Here is a 19,100-nt window from a genome sequence, read left to right as displayed (position 1 = left end):
AAAGATCAAGAATTCAAGGCCCATACCTAAACATAATAAAAGCAATATACAGCAAACCAGTAGCCAACATCAAACTAAATGCAGAGAAACTTGAAGCAATCCCACTAAGATCAGGGACTAGACAAGGCTGCCCACTCTCACCCTACCTATTCAATATAGTACTGGAAATCCTAGCCAGAGCGATTAGACAACAAAAGGAAGTCAAAGGGATACAGATAGGAAAGGAAGAAGTCAAAATTTCACTATTTGCAGACGATAGTATACTTAAGTGACCCCAAAACATCCACCAGAGAAATCCTAAACCTGAAAAACAACTTCAGCAAAGTGGCTGGTTCTAAAATCAACTCAAACAAATCAGTAGCCTTTCTCTACTCAAAGGATAAACATGCTGAGAAAGAAACTAGGGAAATGACACCCTTCACAATAGTCACAAATAATATAAAATACCTTGGTGTGAATCTAACCAAGAAAGTGAAAGATCTGTATGACAAGAACTTCAAGTCTCTGAAGAAAGAAATCAAAGAAGATCTCAGAAGATGGAAAGATCTCCCATTCTCATGGATTGGCAGGATTAACTTAGTAAAAATGGCCATCTTGCCAAAAGCAATCTACAGATTCAATGCAATCCCCATCAAAATTACAAACCAATTCTTCATAGAGATAGAAAGCAATTTGCAAATTCATTTGGAATCAAAAAAAAAAAAAAAAAAAAAAAAAACAAACAAACAAAAAAAAAAAACAAAAAAAACCCAGGATAGTGAAAACTATTCTTAACAGTAAAAGAACTTCTGGGGGAATCACCATCCCTGACTACAGAGCAGTACTACAGAGCTGTACTACAGAGCTGTACTGACTACAGAGCTGTACCTGACTACAGAGCTGTACTACAGAGCAGTAGTGATAAAAACTGCATGGTATTGGTACAGAGACAGGCAGGAAGATCAATGGAATAGAATTGAAGATCCAGAAATGAACCCACACACCTATGATCACTTGATCTTTGACAAAGGAGCTAAAACCATCCAGTGGAAAAAGGACAGCATTTTCACCAAATGGTGCTGGTTCAACTGGAGGTCAGCATGTAGAAGAATGCAAATTGATCCATTCTTATCTCCTTGTACAAAGCTCAAGTCAAAGTGGATCAAGGACCTGCACATAAAACCAGCTACACTGAAACTAATAGAAGAGAAAATTGGGAAAAGCCTCGAACACATGGGCATAGGGGAAAAGTTCCTGAACAGAACACCAATGGCTTATGCTCTAAGATCAAGAATTGACAAATGGGACCTCATAAAACTGCAAAGGTTCTGTAAAGCAAAGGACACTGTCAATAGGACAAAATGGCAACCAGCAAATTGGGAAAAGATCTTTACCAATCTTACATCTGATAGAGGGCTAATATCCAAGGTATACAAAGAACTGAAGAAATTAGACTCTAGACAATCAAATAACCCTATTTAAAAATGGGGTACAGAACTAAACAAAGAATTCTCCACTGGGGAAACCCAAATGGTTGAGAAGCACCTAAAGAAATGTTCAGCATCCTAAGTCATCAGGGAAATGCAAATCAAAACAACCCTGAGATTCCACCTCATGCCAGTCAAAATGGCCACGATCAAAAGCTCAGATGATAGCAGATGCTGGCCAGGATGTGGAGAAAGAGGAACACTCCTCCATTGTTGGTGGGATTGCAAGCTGGTACAACCACTCTGGAAATCAGTCTGGTGGTTACTCAGAAAATTGATCATAGTATTACCTGAGGACTCAGCTATACCACTCCTGGGCATATACCCAGAAGATGCTCCAACATATAACACAAGGACACATGCTCCACTATGTTCTTAGCAGCCTTATTTATAATAGCCAGAAGCTGGAAAGAACTCAGATGTCCTTCAACAGAGCAATGGATACAGAAAATGTGGTACATTTACACAATGGAGTATTACTCAGCTATTAAAAATAATGAATTAGAGAGATTGTTAGGTAAATGGATGGAACTAGAAAACATCATCCTGAGTGAGGTAACCCAATCACAAAAGAACACACATGGTATGTACTCACTGATAATTGGATATTAGCCCAAAAGCTCGAAATATCCAAGATACAACTCACAGACCACATGAAGCTCAAGAACAAGGAAGACTAAAGTGTGGGTGCTTTGACCCTTCTTAGAAGGGGTTACAAAATACTCATGGGAGCAAATATGGAGACAAAGCATGGGGCAGAAACTGAAGGAGGGACCGTCCAGAGACTGCTCCACCTGGGTATCCATCCCTTGTGCAGTCACCAAAGGTAAACACTGATGTGGATGCCAGGAAGTGCATGCTGACAGAAGCCCGATATAGCTGTGTCCTTAGAGGTCTGCCAGAGCCTGAAATATATAGAGGCGGATGCTCACAGCTAACCATTGAACTGATCATGGGGTTCCTAATGGAGGATGGAAAGAGAAGACTGAAGGAGCTGAAAGGGTCTGCAGCCCCACGGGGAGAGCGACAATACCAACCAACCAGAATTCCCAGGGTCTAAATCACCAGCCTGGGAGCACATAGGGAGGAACCCATGGCCCCAGCTGTATACTGGGGCTGTATATGTAGGGGAGGATGGCCTTGTCGGGCATAGGTGGGTGAGGAAGTCCTTGGTCCAGTGAAGGCTGGATGCCACAGTGTGGGGGAAATCGTGGTAGGGAGGTGGGAGTTGAAGGGTGGGTGGGGGCACATCCTCAGAGAAGCAGGAGGATGGGGATGGGATAGGGGGTTCCTGGGTGGGGGGAAAATGGGGAAAGGGGATTACATCTGAAATGTAAATAAAATATCCAATAAAAAATTTTTTTAAAAAGTGCAGACCACTTGAATGTAGAATAAAATTGTTATTATAAAGAAATTTAAAGTATGAAGGTAAACAATTCCATTAGTTTTAAAAATACAATATTTGGAAGGGGTGAGAGAGATGGCTCAGTGGTTAGAGCACTGGCTGCTCTGGACCCAGGCTCAATTCCTAGCACCCATAGTGGCTTACGAGTATTTATAAGTCCAGTCCCATCAATCACATGCCGTTTTCTGGCTCTCTTGGGCAGGAGGCACATGTGGTACACAGACATATAAGCAGGCAAAACACTAATACACATAAAAACAAATTTAAAAAAAAAACACAGAAAACTAGAGAATCATTGTGATGTGGTAAAGACAACAAATTAAGAAGAAATGTATAAGAACACTGCCAGAGGTAAAAGCATACTAATGAATATTTGTACTAATTCTCAGAGAATTTCATAAAGCGAACAATCTATTTCAATAATATCCACTCCTTATCCCCTCCCTCACCTCCTCCCAGACCCATCCCCTCCCCAGCCCCCATTCCAACTTCATCCCCCTTTTTAAAAGTTATTTCCCTTCTGACCTAAATCTCTATGCTGTATAATAGTTGCTTTTTCGTTGTTGTTGTTCATTTGAAGTTTCCTTTTTTCCTAATTAGAAAGGTTGTGGCATTTGGAAGTTAGAAAACAAGTTGAAGTTTCTGTGAGGAGCAGGTGCAGCCAGCTAAAATGGTGCCTGGTGGTTTGCGCACCGCCCTCCTTTCCCTGACAGAGGCACTGTCCGAAGAACTACTGCGCAGACTCGCTGCCACGCAGAATCGGGCCATTTGTCGAGCACCAATGACGCACGCCCACGTGGCAGGTTCTGAATGGGACAGGCATGGATTGGGGGGGGGGGGGGTTCCAGAGAGAAGATTGTCAAGGGTTCCAGAATAAACTGTGTTGAGAAGAACTCCGAGTTGCGTCGTTCCTGTCTGCTGGTCGGATAGAGAAGTGACAAGTTTCTAATCAGCAGTGGAGAGTGTCTCTCCCTTCTATGGGGACTATCTTCTAGGCAACTCCAGAGTGTGCCAGCTAGTCCTTACCCTTCTAACACAGAAACAAACACAAAGGATAACTGTATAGTGTTGTCTCTCAAAGCCAGGACAGCAATACCTAAGTCCTACCAACAGCCAAACACACAATCAAAGCCAGGTTGTTTGTTTGTTTGTTTAAATCAAACTTACCTCATTAGCCAAGGCAAAAGTCCCCCAGTGAATTGCCACAGATCTCTTTGTTTGAACGTCAATGTGAATCCTTACAGCATCTTCTGGGTCAGCATGCTGGTATTTCATAAACCATCTGATGAAACACAGCAATTAATTAATACAGCCTTTGAAAACAGCCTTCATCCAAATGACTGTTTCATCTAATCAACATTTAATACTCTGCCTATCTGGAGAGAGAGTCGAGCAGTTAAGAGCACATACTACTGTGACAGAAGACCTGAGTTCACTTCCCACATCAGGCAGCTCACAAGTGCCTATAACCCAGCTCCAGGAGATCCAAAGGCAATGTCGTTGGACACTTGCACATACAGACACACACACAGACACATACTCAGACATACACACATATTCAGTTAAAAATAAAATCAAAAAGACTCTTTACAGGGCTATGAACGTTTGAAAACATAGCAGCTTTTGGTAATCACAGTTTTCACGTTTTTTTCTTATTTGAGAATTTTATACATGTATACAGCCGTTATTTGTACAGCCTCCCCTGTTCCTTGGGTTGACACTATGTCAGTGTGACTAAGACCAAATCACTAGCAGATGCAGCAACAGACAGGAGGGAGCCACCTCCATCCACTTCTCAGCCATCAAATTCACACCACACTCATCTGGAAAACATGACACTACTCCATGACTCTGATGTAACTACTCTGGGATGGGACACTGGTGTGGTGCTTTTGTAGCCACAGTTGAGAATTCCAGGGAAGGCACAGAGCAGCGGGGAGGAGTGCGAGAGCACGTCTGAAGGCATATCAAGACTTTACTATGAGAAAGCTAGCAGGGCTGGAGAGACAGCTCTGTAGTCAAGACTGTCTGCTGCTTCTGCAGAGGACCTGAGTTCAGCTCCCAACACTCACATCCGGTAGCTGACAATGGCCTGGAACTCCAGCTGTAAGGAACTGGACCCTATTCTGACCTCTGTGGGCACCCAAACACAAGATACTTACACACAGAGACACAAGAATATACATAAATATTAAAAACAAAATCTTATGCTGGGTATGGTGGTAAGAGGCACAGGCAGGCAGATTTCTGAGTTCAGGACCAGTCTGATCTACAGAGCTAGGTCCAGTACAGCCAGGGATACACAGAGAAACCCTACCTCAAAAAATAAATTATAAATGCATATATATACATATATACACATAATCACATATATATTTGGTTTAGAATCATATATTCTAAACTGAAGCAAAGCCCATTTACAGTCAGTAAAACCAATAAATTGCTAAACAAGTGAGTCTCAAGCCTTGTTTCATATTTTGATTTTTACTGATGCTGTATTTTAAAAACATGACTTAATACTTTAAAAAGCAAATACTCTGCAATTTTAGGGAATGAATCAAAGAAATGTAATAATGGATAAAGAATTGGAAGCCAAACTCGAGTTACTGCAGGATAAAAATATCATACAGATATAAACTAACCAAATAAAAAGCAAGCCAAGAGTTAATGCATCAATCCAGGAACTGTGGCACACAAATCTGTAACCTTGCCAGTCCACACGAGGATCCTAAGTTCAAAGCTAGACCACATTTCCAAGACTTTTTCCCAAAAATAGTGTGCAGTGTAAAGTGTACAAACTTTAAAGATAAGAGGCAGAAAGATAAGGGACTGTCCTACTCCTAGTCAAGAAATTTTTCTTAAAACATCATAAAACTGGGCTGGAGAGATGGCTCAGCAGTTAAGAGCAATGGTTGTTCTTCAAAAGAACCTGGGTTCAATTTCCCGCACCCACATGGCAACTCAGAATTGTCTGTAACTCTAATTCCAGAGGAGCTGGCACCCACATATAGACATATGTGAAGGCAAACCATCAATGCAAATAAAAAATATAAATCTAAAAAGAAAATCATAAAGCTGAATAGTGAGGTGAAGTGCGGTAAAAAGACAGGCAAATGACTACACATACAAAGTCCTGAAAAACCAACTGAGGCCTTGGAACCAGCCCAGGCTCCTGAAGCACAGAGCCTCATGGTCCCAGCTCCTGCCACAGCTGGAATGCCTTTGGAAAGTTCTCTCAAATTCCCTGAGCTTCCACTTCCATGTCTGTGAAGCATAAACTCTGATCCACCCGATAAAGGACTGTGACAGTTGAGTTACCTAGAGAGCTTGTGAAAGCATTGAATGCAGCACCTACTCAATAGACTTCTCCCAGGAAATAACAAAAACATTATCATGAAAAAAAATGAGTTAATTTATATACAAAGGACATGCACCTTTTGCTTTTTAAGCCATTGGTTTAGCTGAGGAAAAACATTTTCTTCATGTTCTTTTCATCCTAATTTTGCAACAAACACTAGAGAGACCAAGGGGTGCGGGCTCTCCCAGGCGCTTTGCCCTTCCTGGAACTTATCACGGAAGAGCCCGTCCATCTGCAACAGTACAAGGGTGATGTTTATTGTACACAGTTGTTGGGTGTTCCGGGAACGCAAAAACAAAGAACGCCTGTGTTCTCGACAGGCTACAGAGCTAGCAATGTTCTGTCTTATGTCCTGACACTCAGGAATAGAGGCAAAGTGGAAACAGTCTTGGTGAGTCCACTCATTTATTAAACAATCCGATCACGAGTCACACTTCTTTTCTAACTTCATGTTCACCTGAAATAATTTTTTTTTACTCTAGCAATTAAAATTAAAACATTAGTGCTAAGGAGACAGGCCAGCGATGGATCACTTGACCTAGTTTGTTCCAGACTCTGGATTCGGTCCCCAGCACTGCACGTGAGAAAAGCAGGAAATGCTAAATTCCAGCTGACTTAGCTACAATGTCTGGGGATGAGAGACCCCAGAAGAAGGGATGAAATATGCCCAGCACAAAACTAAAAGCCAATGTTTTCTGGGTTTTGGTTTTTATTTTGTTCTTACATGTGCACAGAATTCCTAAGTTTTATTTTATTTCTAAAACAGCTGGTATTGACAGAAACAAAACACACACAAACACACACAGATCCTACAATACCTGTGAGCGTCCACATTTAATGCTCTTAAAGCCAGCCATGCCCCCTGCCCCGCCTCTCACAGCCTAGAGAGCCAGCAGCACAGCAGAGAAGGGGCAAGGTCGTAAGTGTGCAGTGTGCTGTGTTGCCATGGACACATACATCAAGCACATATGCTGCCTGTGAAGGCCTGTTTTCATAATTATAAAGAGATATTCTAATGTAGTGAGCAAATCCAACACCATTTAAAAATAATCTGTAACAGTCTTTTTAAAGCCATGTTGATATTTTCAGACATTTCATGAGAATTAAAATAATTTGAATGGAAAAAGCAAAATTCAAATACTAATACTGACTTACAGTAGCTTTTGTTGTGGTATGTAGTGGTAGTGATTTTTTTAGAACAGATCCTCCTGCTCAACCTCTAAATTTTGGGGTTAGTGGCCTGTGCCACCTCATCTGGCAAGTTGCAATGGTTTTAATAATTACCAACAATCCAAAACAGGTGAAAGTATCTAAACCTACTGACAATGAAGAAATAAGTAAGACCAACTAACTAACTAGATGTAATAGAATAAAATAGATATTAATCAGAAAAGTTGTTTGATGAGCTTAAAGGTTAACAAATAAATTTGACAGAGACGGGGATATAGTTCAGTGATAAGAGTGTTTGCCTAGCATGCAGAGAAAAATAAAGCAAAACTTGGTGTGTGTGCATCTGTGGGCATGTGTATGCCGACATGTGCAGGCCAGACCACTATCTATCTATCACTCTCCACCTTAAGAAAAAAACGTTACCACATGTATTCATCCTTTCCATGTGACACATCGTGGGCAAATGTAAGTACAAGTTGGAAGAGAACTCACAGGAGCTGTTCTCCTAAGCTGTTCTTCTAAGCTGCTGGTGGGTTCTGGGAATCAATCCGAGCCTCAGGGCTTTGCCAAACTGCTTCTCTTTACCATTTCCCCAGAATGGATCTCACCGACTGGTTAGACTGGCTGGCCAGCGAACACCCAGGACCCTCCCACCGAATCCCCCGCACTGGAATCATAGGAATGTGCTGTCAGACAGGGCTTTTTACACTGGGTTCTGAGGATGCAAGCTTGTGTCCCCCTGCTTGGGTAAGCATTCATTTTATTACCCAGTAAGCCAACCTCCTAGGACACTTTGTTACAATCTGTTTTGGTGCACCTGCATAACTGCAACCACGGAAACCAGAACTCTTCCTTAAGGAGATTAAGACAGATAGTATTAAGAAAAGCAGCCAGTAACAGGGTCTTCTGGGTCATTAATGGCAGTGTGGCTTATATCTGCTCTGAAAATGAGTGCTGAGTCCACAGTGGCCGGAGAGAGCACTGAGAACCAGATTCTCTGCCTGCTCATTGACATTAAGACCATTGCAAGGACTAAAGCTGTAAGCCAACTCCTTGCTTTCTCGCTCTGTTAAACACAGAAGAGCTGCGGGGCAGGGATTGGAAAATTCCAATCACAGGGTAAAAGATAGTCATCTCTAGAGAGGCTCATCCATATGAAAAAGGAAGAGCAGAAGTTAATTCTGGCTATTCACTAGTAAGCCAGAGGGTATGTAGGCTCTGGCAGGGTGTACAGAAAATCGAATGTGAATCCGACTTCAACCTCCATCAATAATAACCAAGCTCAACACTAAAATCACAGACTACAGAGTCTCAGGAAGTCACAGCCTGTAAATCGCACTCTTACGAACCTTGGTTCATAAGCTCCGATGGGAACAGCTGCAAGGTCAAAAGGACCAAACCTTTTCCCAATCTCTTCAAAAGCAGGGCAGTAGCCAGTATCGCCAGCAAAGAAAAACCGATTCCAAGGCCCTAGCACAGACCAGCTGCCCCATAGAACCTTGTTGTCGTCCAAGAGGGTCCTTTTACACCAGTGTTGGGAAGGCGTGAAGACGAAGGTGACCTTATCATGGCCAGGAACACAATTCTCCTCCCACCAGTCCAGCTCAATCACGTTCTCACAGCCACATTTCTGCATCCAGTCAAGAAGGCCCAGCGGCACAAACCATCTCAGATCGCTGCCGAACCGCTCATTCAACGCGAGGACTGAGCCGTAGTCCAGATGGTCATAGTGGTTGTGACTGATGAGGACAGCATCTATTGGGGGGAGTTCTCTTATTGTACACGGGGGACGGCGAAACCGCTTCGGACCCACGTACTGCGAGGGAGAGGCGCGAGAGCTGAACATGGGATCCGTGAGGAAGATGAGCTCATCCATTTCCACCATCAGTGTTGCGTGTCCCAACCACGTGACTCGTAAGCCAGCCTCTCTCACTCCAGCATCTTCGGGGTCACTGATAAAATATGGCTTAAGTACTGGGAGTTCTTTGTCAAGTTCCTGTATATATAAAAAAGAAAACAGCAGTATTTAAAGGTAGAAAGATATTACATCATCACAGAAAGTATTCTGACCTAAATTTCAGCGGGAAGAGCTATTTGGGGATAACTGAAGTCATCCAACACACCTGCTACTTCCGCTCTGCTTTTAGACAACATGTACCTCGCTTCTTTCTAGATGTGCTTATTAGTAGCAACAGTTTGGGGATCTATAACCTTGAATGTAAAAGCAAAAGGAAATTAAATTTAAAACTCAGTACTGCTAGGCTTATTTTTTGAAGGCTCTCTTCCGGAATGCAGGCAGGAGACTGGAAGTCACTTGCTACTGTTGCCTCACTGAGCTGAGGATGTGTTTACTGTTGAAAACCAGCCTGAGAAGCAGCTCAGTCCCTGGAACTTAGAAAGCAAACGATGAAGACAGCTGATGTTTAACCCTTGAATTTAACATACCTTTCCTTCTGAGTGTATAAAATTCAAAGCAAAACAGTGTGATGCTTCCCGAGGGCGGGGGGAGAGGATCACCTTCATAAATGGGTCTTCTCACTCCTCACCCTTACAAGGCCAGCTGACACAAGAAAGGGCAAGAGACAAGGGAGAAAAGAAACCAAGATGCCACCCAGATGGTCTGAGTGAGAAGGCCCAACCAGGAAAAAAAGGTAGGGGATAGCAGTGATGTCTCTAAAGCCCCTCAAGCTCAACTTCACCATGTGGAAGCTGGGTGTAACTGCTCCATTGTCATGAGAACTGTATGAGGAACGGCTGGCTCACAATACACACTCTGTAAGTATTCCAAAAGAAGACAGTAACTCTCAACCCCGGTGAGAAGCACACAGCAGTCAGGCCAATCTCTTTTATCTCTACATAACCAGCAACCTCCACTGAGCTCCTAAGTAGCAGGGAGACACAGGAAAGTACTCATGACTGTGGGGCTGTCTTCCTGCCCACTCCATCCACTCACAAGAGCTGAAACAGTCTTCAACATTACCAAGCCAGACATGGGAGGTAACATTTATAACCCCAGCACCTGGGAAGCTGAGGAAGAAGGATCAGGAGTTCAAGGCGAGTCTTGGTTAATATAAGTAAGGCTTGTTGAAAAGTTTTCATTGCTTTCTACTGCCTGACAAAGCCATCTCATCCCGCTGCCCAACAAGCAGCTGCCTGCAGGATGGCTGGCTCTGCTCAGCTGTGCCACATGCTCTCTGCTCTACACACACTCTTGAGCCCACACACTTGGAAACACTCCCTACTCCTGGACTGAGTTTCAGACCCCCTGAATGGCCCCATTTCTCAGACTTTCACCCTCAATCCTTTGAGACTGTAGTTAAATTTTACATCCTCCAAGGGACCATCGGTAAGTCTGCAGATGGAATGCATGTTTCTATGAACACAGGCCTCCTCTAGGTATTCTGGTTTGAAGGTAGACTCTTATCTCTTGTCTTATTCGGCTCAGAAATCATTTGAAGTGCCTAGTTTAGTGACTGTGACACGGGATGTGATCAATAAAAATTTTTGGATAAATTAATGAACAAATGTTAGTATTTTTCAATTCTCAAAATTTACAATTAGGGCTAGCAAAAATGTCACGTTGTATATTTGCAAAGAATTAAGAAGTAAAATGTTTAAAAATAAAATGGGGAGCAAAAGGAAGAAAAGGAATGCTGGAGAGCTGGCTCAGCAGTCACGGGCACCTGCTGGTCTTTCAGGACTTGGGTTCTGTTCCCAGCACCCACATTAGGCTGCTCGCAGCCACCCCAACTCCAGTTCCAGGCACCTGATTCCCAATTCTAGACTCTTTAGGCATTTGCAAGCTTGTGGTCCACATACTCAGGCACAGACATTCACATAAACTAAACAAGGAATTTGTTTAGAGAAAGGAAAAAATGTGTTAGGCGTGATACTAGCCACACAACAGTGATGATGACAAAATGCTATCATAGCAAGTACTTTACTGAAGTACAGCATAAAACAACATTAGCAATAGCCACCCTTCATATAGATTTTACTGTTTAGACGCTGCATTGATTCAAAAAAAGCTTAGATTTAATATAGATCAAAACACCAGAGATAAAAGCTACCTTCGTCTTATAAATGAGAAAGTAAAGTTACACAGTTATCCTTACAAAAGTCAGCCAGCTAGTCCCTATGCTTACATGCTTACCTTCTAATTAACTCTGTGTGTGTGTCTGTCTGTCTGTCTGTCTGTCAATGAAGATTGAACTCAAGACCCCATCCATGCTAAGCATGTGGTCACCTACTAAGCTACCTTACCTTATTGAAAGTAAGAGCTCAGGGAACAAGTGTGCAGAATAGGGGCAATAAGATCATAAAACCACAAGGAAACATTGGAGATGGTGGGTACGTTCTTTATCTTTATTGTGGCAATTTGTTCTGCATGTGTCAATGTTAAAATTCATCCAATTATAGATTTTAAATGTGTGGAACTTGTATTATGTTAACAAAACTATTTTAAAGTGTTTAAGCAGAACCACATTAAACAGTGTGTTGAAATATCTGAAAAATAATGACCCCTGAAAATGAATGCACTGTGGGTTTGCTCTAGTTTAAAGGCCACCTGAAGCTTGGCGTTTAGCATTATGGGAATGGCTATTGGGCCATAAAGCCCACACTGAGCATCACTAGATGCCTCAATTTCATTGCCAAGGTTACGACATCACTGTGGATGCTTTCCAGGGGACAGAGGAGGCAAAAGAGTCAGGGTTGGAAGGTGATGACTAAATGACAAGAGTGTTACATTTGGAAATAACAGAAATGATTCTGTGTATTTGCACATATCCATGAATATACTAAAAACTACTAAATTATATGTTTTATGGGTCAGTTGTATAGTATGGAGATTATTGCTTAAGAAAGCTTCTTATAAAAAGATAAAGTAGTAATGAGATCTGAACATTTTTCTTTGCTGTGGTGTTTGGATGAGAACATCCCCCAGAGGCTCAAAGACTACCTAGTCATTTTGGAACAAAACAAAGGATGGAATTTTCCAATGGGTGGATAAGGGAATTTCCTACAGCTGAAGAAAGTATAGAAAGTATATTTTCACACTGAAAACACCTGCTAGGTACTGACTACAGGGATGAATTTAAAAAAAATCAAAATGTCTAGGTGAAATTTTAGAAAATAGGTACCAGCAAGATGGCTGGGTTTGTTCAGTGTTGGAGGTTTCAAGTCATGATAAAGTGGCTCTATTGTCTGTGCTTGTGAGGGGGCAGCATGCCATGGCAGGGTATCTAAGGAATGAGAGTCCCACTGTCACCTTTAAGGGCATACCAGAAGACTCCTACTGCCCCTACCTGTGAGTATTTCTACTAATTCACAATAGCATCAGGCTAAGGAATAAGCCTTTAACACATGAGCTGTGCTGGTCAAGTAAGATTTAAACCACAGCAGAATATCTCTTGGGACTGGGAGAGAAAGAAGGCCACACAGTCAGGGAAGAGCATATAATTGGGAGGGCAGTCTGTTCTCCAGTTTGACAGGCCTCCAAGTATTGACACTCTCAAGTGTCTGACTCCCTCCCTCCTTAAAATGCTGCCTGCCCAGGTGCTATTTTTTTCTTCCCCTCCGTTGACCACGATCATAGTAACAATCAGATAAGGTCACAGAGCCGACAACAGCCTCTGAACAATGTGTGGCTTGTGAGTCGACACATTACCCTAATGTTCCAGAAGAGACAAACACGTGGAACAGCCTTGGGAAGAAACTGTTTCTCACCAGGCAACTAAACTGTGGATCCTGCTTCTGACCCACTTTCTTTAAAACTATCAATTAACATGCACATTACTCATACATTTCTTCTATAGCACTTTCAGATGTATAGTACACTATAACACGCTATAAATAACATAATGCATAATTATTCTATTTAAATATTGTTTTCTTTTCAGAGTGACGTAAGGACGTGATCTACTCATAAAACGACCTCCAGAAATCTGATTAAATTTGAGTTGACCTTGAGTCCTCACCCACTTGCCCTGAGTTTGTTTCTGTTTGATGTTTGGGGATTTGGGGACTGTAACCGCACCAGAGAAATGCTCTTGTCCTTTCAGCATGTTTTTAAAATGTGTTTAAACAAAGTTAAAGTTTTCACTGAAATAAGGAAGTCAGCGTGCATCTGATCTAATTCTAGGCTTTCATGGAAGACAAGGAGGAAACAAGACAGGGACGATGTCATCAATGAGATACATGCTGGAGTAGGTGAAAGGTGCTTTGTTTTTTTTTTTGTTTTTTTTTGTTTTTCAGATTACACCAAATTCATTTTTAAGTGGCATATTCAAAGATATGAGTCCCCTGAAGAATCCAGCTGTATGTAGTAGCCCTCCCTCTCACGTCTCTGCCTGACTCACCATTGCAATGGTGTTTTAATACACACACAGCTGACTGACTTAGTCTATTCATGCTTTAGCACATAACAGAGTGTGCCCAGCACACAGCATGTACCCAGTAAATACTGATTAACTAACCGAGTAAATGGACACACTTGGGTGTCCCTAACATCCACAATGGTACAGCCAATGGCAGTGCACCTCCTTGCATGTGTGTGCTCCTCTACAGTTTTTCCTGCTTTTCAGGAGGGACAAATACTCCCTTAAAACCCACTGGCTTGGCAAGTCCTCAGAGGCAATCCAATTTCTAGAATCTCTTAAACCTGAAGAGATACAACTGTACATTCATGTAGCCACTGATTCTTTGAAATGGAACAACACTGAACTTCTCAGTGATAACCTCTATTTTTGTAGCTGTGGCTCAAAAACAAGGAAGAGAATACACCAACAAAAACCATACAACTCACCATCCTGTCCTCAGACCTTAAGCCCTCTCTTCCCAGTTTGACTGTTTCTTCTCAGATGGACTTCATCAAGGGAGGAGGCCAGGTGAGATGGAGCACACCTGTAATCCCAGCAATCAGGGTCAAGGCTAGTGTAGGCTATCCGTAAGCTCCAGTAAATTACATAGGGAGCCGAGTCGCCGAGTCTCAAAAACAAACAAGACAGTTTTCTTGTCCCTTTGCCTCATCCTAAAAAGCTCTCAATATAAATGTTTATGAATCTCTAGCCTATTTCTAAGACACTACATATAGTGTGTGTGTGTTATATATATCCACACACACATACCCAGGCATGGTGGTACACACCTAGTAGCACTTCAGAGTTTTACAAATTTGAGGCTAGCCTGGGCTACAAATCAAAAACCTGTCTCAATCATCAAAGACAATTTATTGAGCCCTAGGTTTAATCTACAACACAGCAAATATATGCATATATATATGTGTGTATACAAGCATATCTCTATAGACATATGTAGACATACTACTATATGTAGACGACTATGAATATTTCTAGCACAAAAGTGATAGAAAATTTATTTTTCCCCATCTTCCCCACTTCTGGCCCCCCTTTGAGTCTTTCTGTATAGACCTGGCTATCCTGGAACTTACTATGTAGACCAGGCTGGCCTTGAATTCATAGATCCACCTGCCTCTGCCTCCTAAATGCTGAGATTAATGGTGTGCACCACCACTCCTGGCATGATATAAGATTTTCAATCCTATATCCTTTTTAAAAAGATAGGCAACATTCATCAAGTAGATCTAACGCCAGAATCCAACTCCACCTGCACAATCCCCTTACCTCTTCCCACTGTAGACCAAAGGCTTCAGGAATGCTCCTAGTTCCCCAAAGGCTAGGTAGGATCAGAGTTAAAGAAAGATGGCAGGAAGTACAAGGGGAAACTAAGGAAGACTTGAATGAGGAAGAAGATGCCCCTGTAATGGGAACTGTCACCCATTCGCCCAACCCTGCCAGAACATACCTGTGCTAGGAGTAAATCACATCCTTAGCAAAGCTACTGTAGTTGGAAGTAATAAACACAGTCAACCTCCACAGCCTTGCAAAGGACATCAAAAGACTTCTTTTATAGCAGTGACGGCCAAGTACAAAGATTACAGGCACACTCCAGGTCATGGCTTACTTTGCAGGATACATATTCCAAACTGCTACTTTCTGGACTACACCATGCATTTTCTCATCTTCAAAACATAGTTCATGCAATAATCTTACCTGGAAAACCTCTACAAAATAGTTTTCTAGGACCGCCACTCATACTCCTGAAGCCGGCTCCAAGCCTGCCAGTCAGACCTGACCACTCCACCCCTGTTTCTAAAGCACTTTACCCAGCCTCTGGCTGCAGATGGGAAAGGTCATTTGTTTAGAGGATGTAGTTATAGATTCATTTGTCTCTTCAACTTATCGTTATGTCTTATTATACAGAAACATCACAAATCACTAAATAGAGGGCCATACCTCCCAGAAAAACTAAGTCATATATATGTACATAAGGCATACCCAAAACATTCCAAACCAGCCAAATGCTGCCCACCTCTTTGGAACCTGGAACACCGCTGTGATCCTTCTCCATTATCAGCCATCTGAGCACATTTGGGACAGAGATGCTTTTCCATGTTGGCCATGGGTTAACAAATCTCCCGTCTTTTCCTCTCTTCGATTTAGTTACATCCTCCTCTAGTCTGTAATCCAGCTTGAAGCTTTTCCTGGAGAACCGAGAAGACACACTTCCTCCTGAATTCTGCACTGAGTTCTGACGCTTCCTCAGTGTTTCTTTTGGATACTGATAGCTTGGCGCTGGAGACTGGCTGTTCTCGTTTTCATCCATATCCTTAGGTGAGAAGCTTTGAAAAAAAAAAAAAAAAAGGAAAGGAGAGATTACCAAGTTTAACAAAATCATCAAAGCATATTAGACAGTATCATTCTCAGCCAACAGTATTTCCCCATAGAAGAATATTATGTCTGTATTGATTCAGAATTTCTTGCTGCAAAACAGGATTTTAAGATCCAGTATTACTCCTTGCTAGGAAAAAAAAAAGATGTTTGCCTTCCATATCAACATGTCAGCCAAGCCTTTCAAAAGTCCCTCCACTGCTGCAACCTAAAACATCATTTCCCTAGCCAGCATTCAGACATAAAATTGTCTGTTTCAGTGACATTCTACAAAGTAAACAGAAGTACTATTATGATCTGGAGAGAAAGCACCCCCAGCCCCCCCCAAAAGGCCCATGTATTAAAGGCCTGGTTCCCAACAGAGCTGTTTTCAGGGGTGGAACTTGTGTGAAGTGACTGGATCATGGGGGTTCTGCCTTCATTAATAAAGTGATCCATGGATGGATCCAAGATCTCAATTGACCATTGGGAGCTGACCATTGGGCACTATGAAAGCTGGGGCCTGCTGGGACTAAGAAGGGCTGTATACAGGAAAAAGAGCACATGCTCTGACCTCTCTCCCTAGCTGCCGCCTCTGTTCCAACATGCCCTTCAGTAACAAGGACCCCACTACCAATAGTCTTAACAATAAAGTAAGACTGGCTTAGTTTTCTCAAGATGACCCAGTGACTCAAGTGACTCACATGTACCCCTGCTAGGTTTGATCTTTTTTGTTTGTTTGTTTTTTGTTTTTTAAGACAGGGTTTCTCTGTGTAGCCCTGGCTGTCCTGGAACTCACTCTGTAGACCAGGCTGGCCTCGAACTCAGAAATCCACCTGCCTCTGCCTCCCAAGTGCTGGGATTAAAGGCGGTCATTTTATACTAACAACAATCTGTAACCTATTCCCCTAGAGACTACGGATGACTTCAACTGCCAAGGAAGGAGACAGCACACCAACTAACCTAGCAACAACATAAATTCTAAGTTGATTCAGACTTAAAACTAGCAAGACACTAAAGTTTCCTCGATCTGAATAAATGTCCCATCTTTTCTTCACCTTAATTTTCCCATCTATAAAATAAAGATTAGGACATCATTGCCTCCCAAGATTACTGAGAAGACTGAATGGTCTAAGCCAATAAAATCACTGGAGACTCAGGCACACACCAGCTCAGCTTCAGCTGCTACCACTGACTGTTACTACACCTACCATTACCCACACTCAAGACACTGAAATCCTTGATTGTGAATCATGCAGGACCAAAGACACTCAGAACTAGAAAATAAAACATTAAGAGTACGAAGTTACACACTACGTAGAACTTCATTTCCTTCTTATTGATTATATTAGAAAAACAAACATTTTCTTTCTAATTGGTTTAGAATCAACACATATATAATTACACACCATATAACCGTATTAAAAAAGGGCAAATGGTATTCTCCTGACTAAGGGGTGATGAAATACAAAGATGTCCAAGAAAGAGAAAGAATGCAAACCCCAGGAGAGCAACATGTACATGCCCCTGATTTTCTTTCTGTAATATGAGGGTAAATACTCAGCCATCTGGAGAATAACCACTGGAGAAAAGAAACCAGAACTAAGAAAAGCCCAAACACACACTGTTGCCCAGACACCACCCTCTAGGGGAGTGCAGGGCAGCTGAGAGGGGCTCACAGGCATCACATTTTAGGCAAACAGCCTTTCTAATCCTCCTCCTTCTCACCTGTAAATACCCACCTACCCTGTGGGGGTTTCAAAGGATTAGATGATACAATGGACATTAAGTGTACACACCCATATGCTAATCCTTTTCTCTCTTAACCAGGCTAGCTGACCAAACATCTAAACCCTGTTTTGTCCTGGCCCTAGCTGCCCCACAATTGGGGGCCAAAATGTCCCTGACTGCTCTGCTGCTCCGGTCCTCAGGTCAAGGTCTAGCAAGAGAGAAAGTGGGGGGAAGAAGGGAAAGAGATGCAAAGAATGGAGACAAAACAGGGTGCATGGCCAAGTCTCGTTTACTGGCTCCCCTTGACTCTCTTGCAAGAAAAATCCTGGGTATTTATTTATAAGCACAAGCTGGGGAACACAGCTGAAGACTCTTTACCACGTGCACCATGCAGCTGGGGTCACTAAACAGCAAAACAAGCTATGCGAGATAAGCAAGATGTTTGTCAGAGTGTGCTCAGCTGTTGTAGGCTGTTGAAAAACAAGTCTCTAGTCAAGGTATATGGTTCGAGATGGCTGCAAAGATGATAGCCGCTTTCTGCTAGGAGTCGGCTCCCAACACTGTGTGTTCTAAAGCTTAAAGTGTTCTGAGTGAGGTGCCTCCATTCTCACAGACCCACTTTTTATGTCTTAAAATTTAAGTCTAGACTGAGGCCTTTACAAAGGCAAAGACAGGGACTATGCATTACAACTCAGTTCACGCTATCAGACCAGACTCATGAGTTTAGATAGCTTACATTACTATATAAACAGATAACACATCTCATAGGAAGAGCTACATCAAAGTTAGGTTTGGGAAACTATACTTAGCAGTCTCATGAAGACTAGAAAGGCTGAAGAGCTCCAAACTCTGGAGACCCTTCCTCAAGTCTTAGGACATTGCGGCCACCCAAAAATTACAAGAAACCATACCTGGATGCAATCAGCAGAGGTTTATTAGGGGAAGAGCCGGCGGTCAAAACGACAAGCTTTTTAGCTCCAAGAGCAGGGTTTTGGCCCCGAGTGGTGGGTTAAAGGGTCTTTTATAGCATGGGGTGGGGGAAGGAAGGCATTTTCTCGTGCTTACACATGAATGGTTGCATTACAAATTTTGAACATAGCACTGGGAAGACCAAGGGAGGGGTAACCAAGAACAGTGGAACATTTCAGAGAATCTAGCCCAAATGATCTAGAGTCATGTGGAAATCGTTCTGCACACTCATTCTTCTCAAAAATGTGGTTTTTACCATGCTATTGTGTCCT

At 42.4% G+C, this 19,100-nt stretch overlaps 1 protein-coding gene across 5 annotated transcripts in view; it reads right to left on the bottom strand.

Moving 5' to 3' along the window:
• Napepld (N-acyl phosphatidylethanolamine phospholipase D) overlaps positions 1-19,100 on the bottom strand; it is a 39,384-nt gene that overhangs the window by 6,471 nt on the left and 13,813 nt on the right. For all 5 annotated transcript variants that reach the window (XM_034500176.2, XM_076932123.1, XM_034500177.2 and 2 more), the window contains exons 2-4: positions 15,791-16,100; positions 8,749-9,395; positions 4,039-4,153 (exon numbers count right to left, since the gene is read on the bottom strand). In XM_034500176.2, the coding sequence (XP_034356067.1) occupies positions 4,039-4,153; positions 8,749-9,395; positions 15,791-16,100 (1,072 nt within the window). The remainder of the gene's footprint in view (positions 1-4,038; positions 4,154-8,748; positions 9,396-15,790; positions 16,101-19,100) is intronic.

This window comes from Arvicanthis niloticus, chromosome 4, assembly GCF_011762505.2.
Source record: "Arvicanthis niloticus isolate mArvNil1 chromosome 4, mArvNil1.pat.X, whole genome shotgun sequence".
In the NCBI taxonomy this organism is placed as follows: domain Eukaryota; kingdom Metazoa; phylum Chordata; class Mammalia; order Rodentia; family Muridae; genus Arvicanthis; species Arvicanthis niloticus.
This window is presented reverse-complemented; position numbering and strand designations above follow the sequence as displayed.